This window comes from Nematolebias whitei, chromosome 9 (genome assembly GCF_014905685.2).
Source record: "Nematolebias whitei isolate Nwh7 chromosome 9, NemWhi1, whole genome shotgun sequence".
Lineage (NCBI taxonomy): Eukaryota > Metazoa > Chordata > Actinopteri > Cyprinodontiformes > Rivulidae > Nematolebias > Nematolebias whitei.
The window spans coordinates 20,733,351-20,753,321 of NC_056506.1; the positions used below are offsets into that span (position 1 = coordinate 20,733,351).

General features: G+C 38.9%; 1 protein-coding gene and 1 long non-coding RNA gene across 2 annotated transcripts; both read left to right on the forward strand.

Annotated features, from left to right (window-relative positions):
* Positions 1-48: 48 nt before the first annotated feature.
* dars2 (aspartyl-tRNA synthetase 2, mitochondrial) lies at positions 49-7,711 on the forward strand. The gene is made up of 17 exons (XM_037681546.1): positions 49-291; positions 482-581; positions 817-883; positions 1,041-1,142; positions 1,342-1,437; positions 1,529-1,652; positions 1,792-1,838; positions 2,678-2,784; positions 3,374-3,443; positions 3,625-3,804; positions 5,517-5,624; positions 5,748-5,810; positions 5,949-6,101; positions 6,194-6,412; positions 6,494-6,604; positions 6,784-6,859; positions 7,460-7,711. The coding sequence occupies exons 1-17, from the start codon at positions 129-131 to the stop codon at positions 7,642-7,644; spliced, it is 1,971 nt and encodes a 656-aa protein (XP_037537474.1). The 5' UTR covers positions 49-128; the 3' UTR covers positions 7,645-7,711.
* Positions 7,712-11,641: 3,930 nt separating this feature from the next.
* LOC119414458 lies at positions 11,642-12,722 on the forward strand. The gene is made up of 2 exons (XR_005187005.1): positions 11,642-11,891; positions 12,116-12,722. It is a non-coding gene; the product is annotated as an uncharacterized LOC119414458 (long non-coding RNA).
* Positions 12,723-19,971: the final 7,249 nt, after the last annotated feature.

Below are 19,971 nucleotides of genomic sequence, written 5' to 3' on the forward strand. Positions count from 1 at the left end.
AGTAACATGTTGTCGTGTCTAATTAATCCGTTCTGCTGCGTTTCCCCGCGTGAGACGAGCTTCGTATAGTTTGTTTCAACACCCTAATGGGATTCTGGCAGCCCTGAGTCACCTTGAGTGCTGCTAAAATGGCCACAAGAAGCAGAGTTGTGCTGCAGAGGGTTCTGACTGGGCTCAGAGCTCACAGTGTTTGGTACCAAACCTCAGGTAAAGGAAGCCTCCTGTGGAAAACTCAGCTGAGACACCTGAGCTGCTCTGACAGACAGCACAGACCTACCTCTGTGTCCTCAGGTAGTTTTGTATTTAATAATAAAATGAATATAAATGTGTTAACATGCAGGATTAAAGGCTGCGCCTAAGTTTATGCTGTGCTTCCATTGCAAGATAACATACACACTTACATTCTTGGATGTATTGAGTCTTTTTATGGCTGTACAGTTATGAGGTGAAATGTGATTTGTTTGTCCTGTTTTATTGCCAGGACCCAGCAGTTTGTCATTCAGGAGCCACACCTGTGGGGAGCTGAGGCCACATCATGATGGAGAGAAGGTCACTTTGTGTGGCTGGGTCCAGTACCTCAGGTATGAATGTGTGGGAGCTGTTTATAACATTTGTGGATGACATGAGTGTGATTTCTGGACACTTTATTGTTATAAAACTCTGCCTCTGATTTTCACATTCTGCTTTTGTCTGGTGTGTTTTTGTCCTGTCTTGGTGTGCACTTAAACAGCTTGTGAATATTTTGTTTATCATTATTAGCAGTTTGACTCCTATGACGTCTCGCATGAATTAATCAGTGGTTTCTCTTTTCAACAGACAAGACCTGTTTGTCATCCTGCGAGATTTTAGTGGTTTGACTCAAGTTTTAATTCCTCAAGAAGAAGTAAGAAAAAGCGACCACAAGCCATTATCATCAATAAAATGTATTAGTACAAAGTTTTTGATGTTAATTAAAATACTTACTGAGTTAAAAATGAATGACGATTGTGGCTATAAATAAAATGACGCATTTAACGTTGTTTGTCTGATTTTTTTTTTAGTCTGCGAGCAGCTTGAAAGCGGTGCTGAGTGGTCTGACGGTGGAGTCGGTTGTCAAGGTTACAGGAACAGTCAGGAAACGACCAGCGGGGCAGGAGAACAAGGTTTGTGTTTATTATCAGCGGATTGTAAAATGAATTGTCTTGAGTTTTCATAATGGGAGTTTGGTCAATTTGGCAGCATATTTATATTTTGGGGGCATTATCAGTTTGTCAGATTCATCCTAAAACTTTGAGGCATCAAAGCAACTCCTCCAATCTCAGTAAAGTGCTCCGTCTTCTCATCCTGCTCTGTTCACACCAGGGGATGTCCACAGGAGACATAGAGGTTCTGGCTGAGAATGTAGAAGTGTTCAACGTGTGCCAAAAGCTGCCTTTTGAGATTAAAGAATTTGTCAAAGTGAGTGTTTAATTTCACACACATCTTTTACTGCTGAGCACGTCTGGTTTATGAACGACACAGTTGATCGTGTCACCGTTGGACTGAACAGAAGTCGGAGTTTCTGCGGATGCAATATCGCTACCTGGACCTGAGGTCGTCGCAGATGCAGAACAACCTCAGAATGAGGTCTCAGCTGGTGATGAAGATGAGAGAATTTCTCTGTAATGTGCACGGTATGAGAGTTGGTCCTGGTTATTTTCTGTGCTTGCTCAGTTGTTTTAAAAAAATTTTTTTTTTTAATAAGATGCAGATTCCAGTCTTTCTTTCTATAAAACTTACCCTGATTGTGTTTTTGTTTTTTCTGCTGTGCAGGATTTGTGGATGTGGAAACACCTACTCTTTTCAAAAGAACACCAGGGGTAAGACTCATCATAAAGACAAAAAAAAAGTAATTTACCATACTTTCTGTCGTACATGTCGCACCACTGAATAAGTTGCATCAGTTCAGATATGTCTAATAAAGTGGAAAAAAAACATAAATACGTTGCTTCGCCGTATACATTGCATCTGTTATGCATCACTGCTGACCACCCAGAAATGTGGGCCAGTGTTGTTCCGCGGGAGCGTACACGGGAGGACTTTAACAAGAATTTAACAAGATTAACACTTAAAAACAATTATTTGTTTGCTCGACATTATAGTATTATAGTAAAGGTGTGTCTCACTTTAACATTTCCTTAATAAATGCACTTTAATGGTCAAATCAGCTGCATTTCTCCTGGGTGGCGCAGAGAAATGCAGCTGATTTGGCGTTTGCTCCAGGAGTTCAAGAGGAGACAAATGTATGGCAAGCCAAGTGTCTCATTAATAGCCTCTTTTACCAATTAATGAGGCACTTGGCTTGCCATATTAGGCGAGGGCCTTCTAGTGGCTGAAAATGGTAGTGTTCAATATTTTCCATGTCAGAATGAATGAACTTGTCAGATCTCAGTCAAAAATTGGGATATAAATATGAGAACAAAAAACATATTAGCCACATCGGTGTATAAGTTGCAGGATTTACAAATTTATGCAGAAAGGTGCGACTTATACAGCGAAAAATACGATACTTTCCCTGAAGTTTCTAATATGATTTCCTTAACATAGAACTAATTAGATCATCTTTGGCTGTTTTATAGGAGCACTTGTACAGATAAAAACTGGATGATATTTGACACCTGAATGAACTTTTCAAGCTGTACACTTGTGTGTATTTCAGGGGGCCAAAGAGTTTGTGGTTCCCTCCAGAGAGGCGGGCCTGTTTTACTCTCTGCCTCAGAGTCCGCAGCAGTTTAAACAGCTCCTGATGGTGGCTGGTGTGGACCGGTGAGTGTTCAGAGTGTATAACGCTCCGCTTTTAAAACGAAATAAACTCCTGAGCGTTGCAAAAAGCTTCAGCGTATTGTTTGTTTGTGTCGATACAGCTTAATGTGAGTAACTTTTGCACAATAAGACTGAGAACAGAATTACAAAACTGTGTTGGCCTTAAGCTCATCATACGGGCAAAAACAAATAAATTAATGTTAATGATGCTTTAAAACAATTTTATTTATGAATCACTTTATAAGAAATTTAACCAAAAGCATGAATGGTTGAAAGCTTTCCATAAAGTTTAGTGATGCTTACCTACACTTATCTACACTGTTACTGAAAGTCAAGACGTCAGGGGCCAGACATCCAGCAGTTATTCTCATGAAGTAAGTTTGTTTTATGGTTTAAAATGTAGTTTTATGTAAAAATGAATCCATCAGTGGGCCGAACTGAGCTCAGGCCCCCGGGCCTCCAGTTGAATAGCCCTGCTCCACAGAGTAGTGAATAATCCCACCTGTTGCTCCAGTGTTGTTGGTACACCGTGCTGTTCATAAGGTTTAAGGACTTGTAAAGGTGATGGTCACCTCCTTGTGTTTCGCCTCAGGTACTTCCAGGTGGCTCGGTGCTACAGAGATGAAGGCTCCAAACCAGACCGGCAGCCGGAGTTCACGCAGGTGAGAAGAGACATGAAAACACAAAGTCTGATTTACAGACGCGACACCAAGTTGTTCTCCTCACAAACTGAAATTTTAATAGTTTGTCTCTTATTTTTGAACCTGCTTTACCTGAAAAGATCAGCAGACTGCCTGATAGCTGTTTAGTGCATGGACAAATTCCCCTCTGCGTCTCTTCCAGGTGGACATAGAGATGTCTTTCGTGGACCAGGCGGGTGTCATGTCTCTGGTGGAGGGTTTGTTGCAGCACTCCTGGCCAGCAGAGAAAGGCCTCCTTCAGGTTCCTTTCCAGACTCTGACGTATAACGAAGCCATGAGAGACTACGGTGTGGACAAACCTGACACCAGATTTAACATGAAGGTGGGGGACGTCTGAAGGTCAAAACAGGAGAAGGACTGGGGGTTTTGTGCCTCTGAAAACAAATTACTATTTTATCAAAAAGGTTCTAAGTGGGATCTTATGTCTTTGAAAAATCCCTCCTTTTTTCCTAAATGTTATTTTATTATAAATTGTGTGGCCTTCTGCCCTAAAATATTCCCAAATCCACACGTTTTGATCTTTACCCAAATCAATACAGTTGCAGTTAAAACTAACTTATTAAAAGTATGTGTTTGTGTTAAAGGAGACTTGTTTATCCCTATTTTGTCACAAATTGACACAAGTTTGTGAGTTCTTAGTCAAATATCTCACATTTTTGTTTCAAAAACCCTTGAGCCCACATACTGCAGCTCCATTTTTAACATTTACTGCTGTTTTCATAGTGATGGCTTTAAGGAACAAGACGCTCTTCTCCACTCCCTCCGTCTGCAGTGACAGGTCTCTGTTGAGATTAGTTTGACTCCTTCAAGGTCGGATGCAGTCAAAAAGTTGAACTAGAAAATACAATAATCTTTTTTGAACACTTTCGGTGTTTGGGAACACAGCGCCGCACCATGCCATCATTTCACAAGTGAAATTCGGTGTACTTATTTTGTGCTGCTTCTGTATTTTTACTCTGTTGTTATTTGATTTTACCGTTTACAGGAAGTGAAATGTCTAAATAACTTGTAAGAAAGCCTGTAAGATCTACTGTTTATCTGTGTAAATATTGCTGCAGATTTGATATATAGCACCACATATGGTATAAAAACTATTTAAAAACTAATTTAAAAAATTTTGTTGTCTAAAATACAGACCTAGCTTATTACATGTACAAGGCTATTACCGTATTTTCTGGTGTATAAGTGACAGTTTTTTTGCATAGATTTGTCAGTCCTGCAACTTATATATGTTTTTCTTTTTTCTTCCATATTCATAACGCAATTTTTGATTGACGCTTTAAATTTCCAAGAACTGCAACAGCGAACACAGCGTCGCCCAGGTGAAATGAAGCTGGTTTGACCATTAGATAAGTGCATAATAAATGCAACTTATACGCCAAAGCGACTTATGGTTTTTCCTCTTCATGATGCTTTTCTTACAGTCAGGAGTGACTTATACACCAAAAAATATGTTGGTTACACTAAACATTTTCTGACCAAACTCTTAGTTATGGAAAGAGAGAGAATCTCATCAGCTCCCTGAAGGACGGCACACTTGGGCTTCTTTAATCTGCTGCAGACAGAAAAACAGTTGAGCAACCAGCTGTAGTCCAATGTGTCAAAGTTCCTCCGTCATCTAGAGGCTCATTAAATCCTGTTCGTTTGTTTCTTTTTGTTTTAGAGGCTAACGTTAAGAGCTGGTTTTATTTTTTTACTGTTAACATGTTCAATCAATCACATTAAACCTGAGCATCTTAAGCCTTTTACAATGCAGTGTCAAGGAGGAGGAACCTCCTCCAGATGTTTATAAAGCTACAAATCTAAAATTTTTACTGACTCGCTCAGTTTCTCTATTCTGGGGGTAAAACTCCTGACAAGGAAGAGTGTCTTAGCCTTACTGTCTTTACTCGTTTTAAGCTTTGCAAAAAGGGAGAACCTTAAAAACTACGAGTTGTGTTCATCCAAACAAGATGACTGTGTCTAAAGAATTGGTTTGAAGGAGAACGCGTTATTTACGTTTCCCCAATTCTGTCCGTCTTCTTGTCTTTCCAGTTGGTGGACCTCAGTGAGGTTTTCCTGTCCACACAAATTGAATTCCTCAAATCAGCTCTGAGCCAGCCCGCAGGTTCTGTTCAGGCCGTCTGCGTCCCAAGTGGGGCGGTAAGAACAAAACAGTGAATTTCTCATAAAGCTCATGGTTCTGTACAGCAGAGTAAAACGGTAGGCGTGAAGAGAAAATGTGCTTTATATCCGCCTCAAACGATGTTCTCTGTTTGTTGAAAGAAACTTCTGACTGGGAAAGATTTGGACGAGCTGAAACAAACAGCCAAGACTCAGTTTGGACAGGTTGGTTTGTTGCTTCACTTTTGTTTTTACTCTTAAATAATCATGACTGTTATGCAGATTTTATTGGATTAAAATCAAATCTGTCAATAAGAAACTAAAGTTTCTACAAAGGTTTATGTGTTTGTTTTACACGTGAAGGAGCTGAGCCTGGTGCTGGTCAGAGAGGACGGGACGGTGAAGTCGCCCCTGAAGAAGCTGCTGTCTGTCTCTGAAACTGAAAACCTGCTGAGAAGGACTGAAGCCACACCAGGAGACCTGCTGCTCATAGCAGCTGGACCAGTCCACACTGTGGTAAAGACACAGACCAGAACACTCAGATGATTGATGATCACAGGAGAGGATGATAACGTTTATATTAAAGTCGTCTTTATCTCTGCTCTCAGCGCCCGCTGCTCGGTAATCTTCGTCTCCAGTCTGCTCAGCTCCTCGAGACTCGTGGCCATCCGCTCCGCGACCCCTCTGCCTTCCACTTCCTGTGGGTCGTGGACTTCCCTCTCTTCTTACCCAAAGAAGAGAATCCAGAGGAGCTGGAGTCGGCACATCATCCGTTTACAGCTCCACGACCTGAGGACATGGAGTTACTCCTCACAGAGCCTCACAGGGTGCTCACATCAGCATCTAATTTAGGTTCCTGTGGCAAATAAAATGTTGTCTGAGCTTTGTATGCAACTGATATCTAACAGGTGCGTGGGCAGCACTATGACCTGGTGTTGAACGGCTGTGAGATCGGAGGAGGCTCCATCCGGATCCACAAGGCCTCAGAGCAGCTGCACGTCCTGAAGAATGTCCTCAAAGTTAGTGAAGGGTCACAGTCAAACCTCTGTCAGATGATAAGTTATTGAGCTTTAGTTCTTATTTAGTTTTCAAAAAATGGTCCAGAGGACCAGATTTAACTTTTTTTTATTTCTACCTGGATTATTGAGCATGCATCAGGATATTTTCAACAAATGGTTAATGTTTTATTTTTTCCCAGGAGGAGTCCAGTCTCCTGTCCCACCTTCTGGAGGCTCTGGACTCAGGAGCACCACCTCATGGAGGCATTGCTCTGGGTAAGGTGAACTGCTCCTTACTGCAGGGAGGGGTGGTTATTTATATTTTAATGTATTAATTTAAGTCAAGTTGTCACATAATATAGTCAATTTAACTCTTAACTGTTATAACTAATATTTACACCTTTATTGTTCTGACGGTCGACTAGATTCAAAGTATGTCAGTGCTCATGTGCCATGTCAGTGAAAAGATAAGGATATCTTTAACTGATTTAAAGCATTGTTTAGTGTTTGAAACAGTTTCAATCAATCTAAACAACAACAAAGATTTTAAAAAAAAATCATTTGTGATGAAATTATCGTTTTTTGCGACAAAAACTCATTCACAAGAGTCTCAACAATCCAGTTTAGTAAAAGGTTTTGACTGAAACATTCTTTTCCTACAGACTGTTTGCACATTCAAACTATCCTCCAGCTGTGTTTAATCATTTATTGAGTCCTACGAGCTTTTAAATGTTCTTGATGAGCTAATTTCCATATACAGCTTCCACCCGTAGCTTTTAGTTGAGGTCATTTAAAACTTGTGTTCACAGATGAACTGTTAAGTGTTGCATGAAAACTGCACATTTTTCAAGTTGTTACTCCTCGGTGCTCCTCTAGGTTTGGATCGGCTCGTCTCCATTATGGTCGGAGCTCCCAGCATTCGTGACGTCATCGCCTTCCCCAAGTCGTTACGTGGTCACGACCTCATGAGCCACGCCCCTGACACGCTCTCCGAGGAGGAGCTGAAGCCCTATCATATTTCTGTCAGATGGCCGACACAACAAGGAGGAGATGGGAAGTGAGATGATGACAATGACTCTAGGAAACTTTAAAATGTTTCTTATAGGGAAAATAAATTCTGAACAAATAGGGTGAGACTTTGAAGCGCCAAGTGGTTTAACAAGGACAAACACTTAATACCATCCGTTAACAAATCCTTGTGGTTAAATTCATTTTTTTCTCACATCAAATTTTATAAAATAAAGTTTTTTTTTTTTAATGAAACTGACATTTTGAAAACTTGAATTTCTTAAAACAATGAAAAGATGAAAGTCAACACTATTTTGGGGGGTAATGTGTCCTTAATGATGGGCGATGTGCTCCTAGATTAAAAATGTCTTAGCAAAACTTATGAGCGGCTGTACAGGTATTTACCTACAGAAACAGTCAAAGTGTTGGGAAACAGGTCAGCAGTGGCCACATTCATGCAAGAATCATTTTGGATTTGACATTTTGCTGCACTGGTACGTATTTATGCTCAGACTTGTTGAGTACACTGTGTGAAAATGTAAACTTACAGGTCTTAGCTGAGGTTTCACAAAAGCCACACGTATTTGAAGCTGGGCTCAGTCTTCTGGAGCTTAACCACCCTGTTTGAGTCTCAATCTTTATTCCTGACAGTTGTCTTACCCTTAATTTATTTTGCATTTAGCAGAAGATTCACTTTTATATTTACACATTATTTGCCAAGTTTCTACGCTTGTCCAATTTGGTCATATTTGTTAATCTATAGTTACCCTAATGTAGGCCAATCATATGACTCAAACTTCCTCTTGGTTTTCAGCAGATGCAGTGCTTCATTTACATTGAGTTTATACCTCTATTTCAATTCAGTTTATTAAAGTTCTCTAAGGAAGCAGCAGACAAGTTGACTCTTCACTTCTTCACAGTCTCCCATCCTGAGCAAGCACAGTGGCAACAGTGGAAAGAAAAACTCCCTTTTAAAAGGATTTAGCAAAAAGGAAAGTCTTAAGCCTAGTTTTACAACTGGACAATGTGTCAGCCTCACGGACAGAGATTGGAAGTTGGTTCCACAGTAGAGAAGCCTGATAACTGAAAGATCTGCCTCCCATTCTGCCTTTGGAAACTAGGAACCACAAGTAAACCTGCAGCCTGAGAGCGAAGTGCTCTGTTAGTAAAATATGGAACAGTAAGATCTGTAATATAAGATGGAACCAGGTTGTTGAGAGCTTTGCAGGTTAGAAGTAAGATTTTGAGCTTTGCAGGTTAGAAGTAAGATTTTGAATTCTATTCTGGATTTGACAGGGAGTCAATGGAGAGAAACTAAAACTGGAGAGATATGATCTCTCCTACTAACTCCAGTTAAGACTCTGGCCGCAGCATTTTGGATCAACCCAAGACATTTAACGAAGTATTTGGACATCCAGATAATAAACCATTGCAATAGTCCAGTCTAGACGTGACAAATGCATGGACCAGTTTTTCTGCATCATTTTTAGATAAGATGTTTCTAATTTTATTGATATTACGCAGGTGGAAGAAGGAGGTTCTAGTAACGTTTTTAATGTGGGGGATAAAAGACATGTCCTGATCAAAAATAACACCAAGATTTTTAACATTAGAGCTGGAGGACAGATTAATGCCATCTAAGGAGGGAGAAAGACTGAAAAATTAATTCCTAAGGTGCTCAGGTCCAAAAACCAAAACCTCAGTCTTGTCTGTGTTCAACAGGAGGAAAATTAAGGGTCATCCAGGTTTTTATGTCTTTAAGACATGCTTGTAGTCTAAGTAGCTGATTGGATTCATTGGGTTTAATGGACAAATATAATTGTGTGACATCAGCATAACAATGAAAATTTATCCCATTCTATTTAATAACTTTATCTAATGGAAGCATATATAAAGTAAAGAGTATTTGCCCAAGCACTGAGCCCTGAGGAACTCCATTACTAACTTTGGTCTATGAAGAAGATTTATTATTTACATTTACAAACTGGAATCTATCAGATAGATATGATTAAAACCATTTTAGAGCTGTTCCTGTAATCCCAATATCATATTCAAGCCTCTGTAGTAAAAGATTGTGATCAACTGTATCAAATGCAGCACTGAGGTCTAACAGGACCAGTATGACACAAGTCCATTGTCTGAGGCCATGAGAATATCATTAGTGACTTTTAGTGCTGTTTCTGTGCTATGATAAGCTCTCAACCCTGACTGAAACTCTTCAAACAGATTATTTCTTTGTCGATGTTCACGCATCTGACCTGCAACAATTTTCTCTAGAATTTTTTAGATGAAAGTTAGATTAGATATAGGTCTATAGTTGGCCAGAATTTCTGAATCAAGGTCAGACTTTTTAAGTAAAGGTTTAATTACAGCAACCTTAAAGCACTGTGGTACATAACCATCCATTAAAGACAAATTAAGTACATCCAAAATGTGCACATTAATTAGGGGAAATACCTCTTTAAACAGTCTGGTTGGGATGGGATCTAGCAGGCATGTGGATGGTTTGGATGAGGTTATTATTTTTGACAATTCAGAGAGCTCAACTGGACAAAAACTGTCCAAACATAAATCAGGCTCTAGTGAAATTTTTAAAGTTGCCTCATTTGACAGGGGACTAGAGATAGTAGAAAGAAGGATGGTTTGAATTTTCTTTCTAATTGAAATAATTTTATTTATAAAGAATTTCATGAAGTCATCACTACTTATAGTTGTAGGGATACATGGTTCAACAGAAATGGGACTTTTAATTAATCTAACAATAGTACTAAACAGAAACCTAGGGTTATTTTTATTCTCCTCTATTAAAGATGAGTAATATAAAGTTCTAGCTTTACGGAGAGCTTTTTTATATGTTAGCAGACTATCTTTCCAAGTTAAATACAATTCTTCAACATTAGTAGAGCGCCATTTTCTCTCCTGGTTTCTAGATGCCTGCTTTAAAGTACGTAACTCAGAATTGAACCAAGGAGCCAGTTTCCTCTGATTGATTACTTTCTTTTTCAGTGGAGCAATTTTATCAAGTGAAGTTTGCATTGAAGTTGTAAGATGATCAACTAGATGATCTAAGTCTCTGTTCTCTGATGCATTACTCTGTAAGACAGAGGAAAACATTGATGGAAGAGATTGTTTAAATTTGGTGTCAATTTCAGAATTGCATACCAAAAAATTCTGGAAAACTACTGAAGTAAACACTTTGAAACTGCACCATTCATTTGATATAGTTCAGTGTTTTTCACTAAACCTTTATTTATACAGGTTAGTCTCATTGAGCCTCGAGGACTCATTTGCAAGAGTATAAACTTTTTATGTTTCATAGTTTGAAATTACCTTTTAACAATAGGATACTCAAAACTTAGATTGAGATGATTAATTTTGGTACTGAGGGGCTGCGGTAGCTTGGTCAGTGCTGTGGACTTTATGTCTGAGGTTGTGGGTTCAAGTCCAAGTTGTGTCAGGAAGGGCATCTGGCACAATACAACTGCCAAGTCTTTCATGAGTTCACTCGCTGTGGCAACCCCTGAAGAGGGAGCAGACAGAAACTTACTTTTTTTATTACGGTAATGCAAAATGTTAAAGTCCAGTTATTTTTTATGAGTTGATGAAGGCATATGGGGAAATACTCTACGTTTTGAGAAACTAAAATTGAATTTAACAAAGTCATCTGGACAACAAATAGACCAGATCTTCTACAAGTAACCCAGTTTTACGCAAAATGTATTGTTTCCCAAAATGTAACGTATCTCTAAATTAAAAAAAAATAATAATAATTGATTTACCCCACTGTATTTCCTGTAAAATCATTGACATTGGTTAAAATATGCAGCTTCACCACTGAGAGGTGCTGGTTCGTTGTGGAAGTACAGGCAGTCCAGTTGAAATGAGCCATCTCCATCGTGTGGTGCTGACGGTGAAAAGTGTCCCAGATACAATTAACTTTTATACCTCAGTTCTTGGCATGGAAGCTGTTACTTTTTAGGGTAAGTGTCAACTCATTCAAGCTCATTACAAAATGCTAATATTGTGTAACCCACGTTAAAATCTGATATAAATAGGAATGAATAGCGGATTAAAAGTATGTGAATAGAAAATGATGTCGCTGCCCCTTTAAGAAACCAGTGTCATAGCCAGGGTGACGCTGCAGTGCAAAAAACCAGGGGGAGAGAGCAGAGGAGGAATCGGAGGAAAAGAGCGGTTGATTAATTAACGGAGAAAAAGTTAATATTATAGTCAAGAAGACCTAATTTACCTGGTCGGACACTGACAGGGATTTTATGAGAATTAAGTTACATCGGTTTTGGTGAGTTTTGTGTTTATTTTATTACATTTTCACAGTGTTGTATTTTTCCTTTTGGCGGGAAGCTAACGCTAAGAACGTAGCTGTTAGCAAAGAAATGCTCCGTCATAAATTGTCATTAGGTTAATGTGTAAACTGCTATCCAGTTGATATATTGAATTTATGAAGAAGAATTTAATTGTTGAGGATTTAAAAGGAGTTTTGTTGTGTTGTGGCCTGTTACACAGGTCAGGTTTTTTTGATCGGTTGGAAGTTCGGTTGGAGCGGAGATCGGTCTGCCGTGTGCAACTTTGCACATTCACAGACGGGATTCAAGATGGCGAGCCAGACCCAGACCTTCAATTCATCTTCTCCATCGTAACAGGGAGGGACTCCCCTGCGTGTGGTAATTCGCTACCTGAGAGATAGGAATTTCAGGAACGAGTTCAAATCGAACTGAACAGGATTAAAGAACTGATTGAGCTACCATTATTATTATTTGTTCACCGGACTGAATCAAACAGAAGCTTTCCATTGAATCTAGAACCTGAACTTACATTTGGACTTGAACATGGATTTTAAAGTGCTATACTTTGTTTTCATATGTTATGTCTATGAATGTGATTTGAATAATTGTGGTCCACTTTGATCTAGTTGTGTTTGAGGGTATTTCCTTACCTGTGAAGGACAAGAAACAAGTTAACCCAGGAAAAAATAGGAATCCTAAAATAGGTGCAACCTAGGAAAAAAGACTGGTCTGACTAACTTAAATTAGTCTGACTAAAATAACTTAAGGAAAAGTGACTGGTCTAACTAAATTAGATTAGTTTTACTAAAATAAACCAGGTGAACTAACAAGTAAAAAGGAGTGATATACTTTTCTTTTTTTGGAGGGGGGTTTTCATGTATTGTATTTCATATGTGTTTTGCATTTAGTAAATTGTCGTTTTCCATTCAAAGCAGCGGTCTCTGGTGTTGATATTCTTGCTTCCCCACTCCTTAGAACCTAGAACTGGTCCACTAGTGCATTTAGCTGTGCGATATCAGTGCTACAATTGTTTTTTAAGAAATTACCAGTAATTGAGTGCTTTATTTCGGCTCAAATGAAGAGTTGTGTAGATACAAACCACTAGATGGCAGTCTTTGATTGTGCCGCAGCTCCTCTCAAAAACAGCAGAAAACTAAAAGTACGTTCAAGGAACACTCGTAAACATCTGTGGCGTTCAAAGACATCTTGGAATTATAAGGACTGCAGTTTACGGCAGGAGATAGACATGAAACACTGGGTTCTGAAAGAACTGATCCAGTACAATGAAAAATGAATCTGTTATATCAAACAAACACCCAAAACAAATTGTGTGGGGTAACAGTTATACACTTAACAGCATACTCATCTGACTAATAAATTCTGTGTCTCTCACACTCTCCCCCACTTAAGAAATGTAGTCTCAACATTCAAATGTACCTGATTTAATGCATGGACACAAAAAAATGGAATGGACTGGTTAACAGGTTACATTACAAACTTCTCTTGAGTTACACAGGCTGCCGTGCACTGAGGCTGCATATACTCCTGATGTAATCAATTTAATTTTTCCCCCTTAGTCCAATATTTAGTTAATAACCATAGCTGTTCTCCTCTATGGGCATGTGCTTCTTTCTACATTTCATTTACAAAATAAAACATTTCCCATATACCTATTTGTCATGTAATTCATATGTATTACTATATTTCATTCAAACTAGGCACATTTGGCACAATCTGATATAGTACAAAGTTTACTTTTTTTTTTTTTACCAAGGCTGCTAGTAACCTTGTACATTTACACATTTAGTAGCTACTGTTCTCTCTGGGAAACTTGGTTGTCCAAGTGTACTATACGTCAAAGTCTGTGGTCTCCTTCGCTCTCTCTTTGGGCGTGGACTTGGCTGTAGAGGATGACATTTTTTCTGGAGTGGAACCTGTAACAGATTCAGTATTAATAGAGGAATCCGTAAGGGCTGTGGAAGCTCACCACTGTTATTCATAATGGTTGCAGAGATGTTGTCCATCCTAATTAAAAACAGTGAAATAACCGGAATTGATGTAATGGGCAAGCAAATAATAATAAGTCAACTGGCTGATGATACAACCCTTTTCTTAAAAAATGAAGATCAAATTCCTTTAGCACTTCAAACCATAGATCTGTTTTCTAAAGCCTCCGGACTTCAATTAAACATTAACAAATGTGAGCTGTTTCCCTGAAGGATCAGCCGACGCCATCACTATGTAACATAAATGTTAAAAAAGAGGTAAAATACTTGGGAGTAGTGATAACAAAGGATAAAATGGTTTCTGATAAGATGAATATTTGGAATAATATTGACAAATGTAAGTCAATTCTGAACAGGTGGTCACAGAGGGACGTTTCAATTTTTGGTAGGATTTTATTAACTAAGATGGACAGTCTTTCCAGATTTATTTATCCAGCTTATTCCTTTCCTATATCAACCAAGATGATAAAGGCTATTAACACTTTAAATTTTAATTACATTTGGAGGAAAAAAAATCACTATATACGTAAAGATGACCTGATTAAAACTTACGAAGACGGTGGAGGGAATGCAATAGACTTTGAAATTATGAACGGTACCTTAAAACTTAAATGGCTAAAAAAATTTCTAAATAATAATCTCTCAATTTGGTCATATATACCCAATTTGGTATTTAATAAGATAGGGGGACTTCATTTTCTCTTACAATGTGATTTTGAGTTTAGCAGATTGCCTGTGAAACTCTCAGATTTTCATAAACAGGTTCTTCTTTACTGGAAACTCATTTTCAGTCATGATTTCACATCACACAACACACCTGTGTGGAACAATAGGTACATTCTGATTAATAAAAAATCTATATTTATTGAGGAATGGTGTTCTAAAGACGTGTGGGCCATGGCCCATTTTATGGACAACGAAGGAAACATTTTACAATATCAGGAGTTCTGTAAAAAAATTCAGTTCCATTGTGATGAGATTAAATATAACCAAATTTTAAAGGCTGTTCCAGTCTGTCTTAGGGCTGTGGTGAGACAAGATATTATATTCTCTGATATTTCCCCTGGTCTGAAACAACTCTGTATTGATGGAGTTGCTTTCTCTGACTATCAATGTAACAATAAATTGTTGAGAAACAAACTACTGCATCACTTCTCTCCTAACTTAATTAGGAGAGAATATATTCTGAAGGACTTTAGTAAAGAAGACATCAAAAAGATCAGAACTAATTTTATATCATTTCCGGTTCCTCCTAAAGCCAAAGAAATTCAATTTAAAATCTTAAATATAATTTATCCTACTAAGGAATTTTTAAGGACAAAATTTAAAATGGACACTGGGAACTGTGTTTTTTGTGAGACAGAGTGAGAACCTGGAACATCTTTTCTTTGATTGCATGATAGTTCAGCAATTTTGGCTTGATTTTAAAATGTGGATCGAATCCAAAGGGATTCCGCTACTTACTCTCACTTTAAAAGAAATCAAATTTGGGTTAATTAATAAGATTGGAAATAATGAATATGCTATCAATAATTTGATTATATTAGCTAAACATTATGTTCATAAATGTCGCTTTTTCAAATGTAAACCTAATGTGAACCACTGGAAGAATGAGCTAAAGTCCTATGCAAAATCATTAAAATATGTAAAAGGGAAAAATGCTGACAAATTTCTTAGTTTCTTAGTTAATTTCAATTTCCTCATATAATTTTTTTTTCTTTTTTTTCTCTTCATCCTTCTTTATGTCTTTTATTTCCATTGTGTTATGAATCACCTTTTGTAACTTTCGATTGTAAGATTTGGTACTTTTTGTTGTGTATTGTTATAGTTAAATAAAGTTAAAAAAAAACAACATTTTTTCGGGAGTATTGCCGGTCACGTGAATCCGGCCGGATTCCGGCGGGACCGGAGTCAACTTTATTATAACTCCCGTTATCGGGACCGGACAGGACGAAAACTTAACGGGAGCAGACGGGAGCGGGAACCAACATAGGACAAAAAAGAAATAGGCAAAAAAAAAATAATAATAAATTTCAGACAGGCGGCTGCGCCAACAGCTTCCGGCGCCTTTTCCAGCAGCTACTTCCGGCCGCCTTTTCCAACCTTTGTTTACTGTATCAACCAACATCATGGAGGGAGCATACGCCAGCGGAGAAACCGAGAGGGTAAAAAATATTTTGCAACGCAAAGTTAGGAATAATGACGCATCTGTTAGGTTAACAGAACTGTCAGGGAAGGCGCTAATAGTTCAGAACTTTATGAGAGTCGAGTGTGACGGTGTGAAGACGCTCTACGCTGCTTGCAAAACATGTTCAGTTATAATAAAGTACGTCACTGACTCGGAGACGAGTGGTCTGAAGAGGCACACTTGCAAGGCTAATTTCGGAACGAATCAGCCAAGCATTTCTTCATTCATTAAACGAAAAGTACCGTCGGGAGTCAAGTCTCGTATGACCAACAAAATAGCCCGCATGTGCGGCGTAGATTTGAGACCATTTGCTGTAGTAGATGGGGAAGGTTTCATCGACGTCATACAGGAGGCAATCGACATCGGAGCAAAGTATGGAAACAAGGCTGAGGCACAAGACATACTGCCATGTGGACGCACGGTCTCCCGTCATGTTCAAGGAGAATATGATCAAATTAAAAAAATGGTCATGGAAGAGCTCCATCAGGTATGTCTGTCACGCTGCACTATTTTATAATACAGTACAAACATTTTACCTTGACATCATGCTATAATTATAGATTTCCTAACACTAAATCTGTGTTTTCTCCTCCTTTTAAACTGCTTAATCTCTCAACTATAAATTAGTCATCTGTTTTACGTGTAATATACTTTGAGAGCTAATAACAATATACGTAATTCCTTTGGTGCAGACTAGAGACCATGCAATCACGACAGACCTTTGGACAGAGGAGAGGACAAACACACACTACATCACCGTTACAGTCCATTACATCTTGGATGGGAAGATGGTGAACCGTATTCTGGCCACAAGGGAGATGGAGGGTGTCAAATCTAATGAACACATCAGAGGGACTGTGGAGAAAATCCTTCAGGTATCTCACACTCAAATGAGATAATTATCTTTATTTACATGGCATATTAGGGAGCCGAGATGGTGTAGAGGCAGGGCAGCCGGCTTGGGACCCAAAAGTCCCTGGTTCGATCCCCAGTCACTGCACATCACGTGGTGTCTCTGGGCAGCATGCCTCATCCCCAAAATGCCCCCGGCGCTTTCAATAGCTGCCCACTGCACCACCTGGTGGTGGATGGGTTAAATGCAGAGACTAATTTCGCCATTGTATGGAAACATACAGTGCTGACAGTGTGTTGACATTATTATTATTAGCTTTGTAGAGGTCTAGTATAGAGCTGTATGAATGGGTAAATGAGGCACAGATTGTAGTGTAAAGCGCTTTGAGTGTCTTGAAATAAGACAGAAAGGCGCTATATAAGTACAGTCCATATGCAATAAATATTGCCAATTAATTCGTAAAATTGGGAAAAGTATGAGAACATGGTGCAGCAATAACAAGAACATGTCACAGAAGGAACAATAGAAAAGACAAATATATATATTTTTCATTCAACCTTTACAGGCTAACCTCATTGAGTCACGAGGACTCGTTTTCAAGAGACCTGTTCCAATCCAGACAGACAGAACATATAAAGTACAGACAACAATAACAGTGAACAACAATAACGATAAACTACAGTAAAAATGCTGTAAAAATACAGTTAAAATAAAAGTAGTGTCTAAAACAATAAATCAGGGTGCCATAAAAAATGTAAAATACTAAAAACAAGAATATATTTGCTTTGAGATTTCTATTGACATTATGAAATGTTTAAAACCCCTCACAATAAATTAAGGTGGACAACTTCAGTTCCTGCTGAAAGGTGTTCCAGGTTGCAGGAGCAGACTAACCTGGAATATAACTAAGTGCATCAGTAAGCGTGTGTCACGGTCCTTCGCTGTACATCAGTCTGTGCCGTGGTAGGCAGCAACTTAGGCAGATTACCATAGTATTTTACCTTAATTGCAGATGGGGTTTTCCTTCATTTGATACACAACACATGTGTAATATGTGTAATATGTTTTGTCCTAATGTAGTACTATAAATTTATTGAAAAGTGCTTCGTACAATTACATGACTGTTGATCAATCTGTTTAATGATTATCATATGTCTGATCTTCTTATTTGCTAAGTTTTTGGTTTGTCTTTGTTTTTTTTTTTTACCTAACAGGAATTTGGCATCCTGAGCAAGCACACTGTGTTTGTGACAGATAATGGCTCAAACATGATCGCTGCTTTCAAGGATTATGTGCGACTCTCCTGTGCCGGCCACAATATCCACTTGATCTTAAAACACGTATTTGACCACTTGGATGAGGACAACCCAGTACACAGCAGCGTCATCAAGCTGTTTAAGGACGCAAAGACCCTAGTCACACATTTCAAAAGGGCAGGGTAAGATACATCAAATCTTGTAATCTCTGCCTGGTGAGGCTGCTTAAATAATCATAAAATATGATAAGTGAAATAAATAAAGAAAAATTGAGGTACTGTAATTTATAACTGCAAAGGTCACATTTTCTTGACTTAGTTTCAGTTGTAAAGCTCTTCTTTTTAATAAAATATTTTTTCCAAAAGAAAGGCCAATAAATTGCAATTTTTATAGTCCCTGTAACCCTATTTTGACTTGTGCACGGTCTTCTTTCAATTTTAGGTTACAAAAAGCACTGGACCAGTCACTGAAGCAGGCTGTGGAGACGAGGTGGAACACCAGACTTGCCATGCTCCAGTCAATAAATGATGCTCTCAAGTCTGGTAAGCTGCACGACATCCTGCTTCGCAGAAGCGAGCTCCGTTACCTCAACAACATAGACTGTGACCTTCTTGAGGACGTCATCCAGCTCCTGAAACCTTTTGATGAAGCTACCAGGCACCTCTCCATCGATCAGGCACCTACTCTTCACCTCGTCCTCCCAACCAAGGCAACCCTGCTGCAGGGTTTGTTGATCCAGGATGGAGATAGTGCAATTGTGAAAGAGGTAATTTAATACTTTGTTTATTTTTATTGTTTAGTTTGATCATTCAAGTAGCTAACAGGAGTTTGGCCCTATTCAACAACAGTGATAAAGGCAAGAACAGAACTGAGTCTGATGTTGTCCAAAAGAAACATTGTACAAGTTAAATTTGAAATAAATTTAAAACTCCTCCACGCCTAAAATAAAGCACAGTGCCTGTCCGCTTGAGAATTTTTTATGTCCCGTAATAATGATGTTGCATACATCATTATCATATCATTGCATGTGTCATCATGTGATTTCACTCCTCCTCTAGCTGAAAGAGAAGTTGGCCCAGGCAGTGGAGTTGAAATTCAAAATCCACCTGTACCATAAGCTAGCCACAGCTCTCTCTCCTAGCCTGAGGAGTTTCTTGAGGAAAACGCTCTCTGGTCAGGAGTATGAGGAGGTCATCAACACCCTGGCAGCACTCACAGAAACAGCAGGGACAGAGGAGAGAGCGAGAAGCCTTGAGAAGAAACAGGGTGAGTAAAACTAGCATCAACAGAGCACTCAGCAATTCTAAAATGTAATAACAACATTTCTTCCTATAATTTATTTAGAGGCATTCATTCACACACACGTCTGTATAATCTAATAGGTAATGTCCAATACAGGTAATGTTCTATAAGAATCTCTTTTTTTGTGTTTTTTCTCTCCAAAGGTCCACCCCGAGAGGCAGTTCCCAGTCCCACAGAGGTGCACGACTTCTTTTCCTTTTGTGTTGAAAAGCAGCAACGGGAGGGGGACAGTGGTGGTATTTCAGAGTCATGGGGCCGCCAGTTCGTGGTACAGTACATGAGTGACTCTAAGTTGACAGGCTTCCAGTCTCTGCTCAACTTCTGGCATGAGAGGTCCGATGGGCTAGTGCCAGTTGCCAGGAGGCTGCTAGCAATCCCAGCAACAAGCACTCCTTCTGAGCGTAGTTTCAGTGTTGCTGGGAGACTGATTGAGGAGAGGCGTTCCACCCTCAATCCAGAAAATGTAGATGA

Coding starts and splice junctions, on each gene's coding strand:
- dars2 (XM_037681546.1), top strand. CDS start 129: ATGGCCACAAGAAGCAGAGTTGTGCTGCAGAGGGTTCTGACTGGGCTC. Junction 292..481: donor ACCTACCTCTGTGTCCTCAG/GTAGTTTTGTAT, acceptor TTTTATTGCCAG/GACCCAGCAGTTTGTCATTC. Junction 1,839..2,677: donor TTTTCAAAAGAACACCAGGG/GTAAGACTCATC, acceptor TGTGTATTTCAG/GGGGCCAAAGAGTTTGTGGT.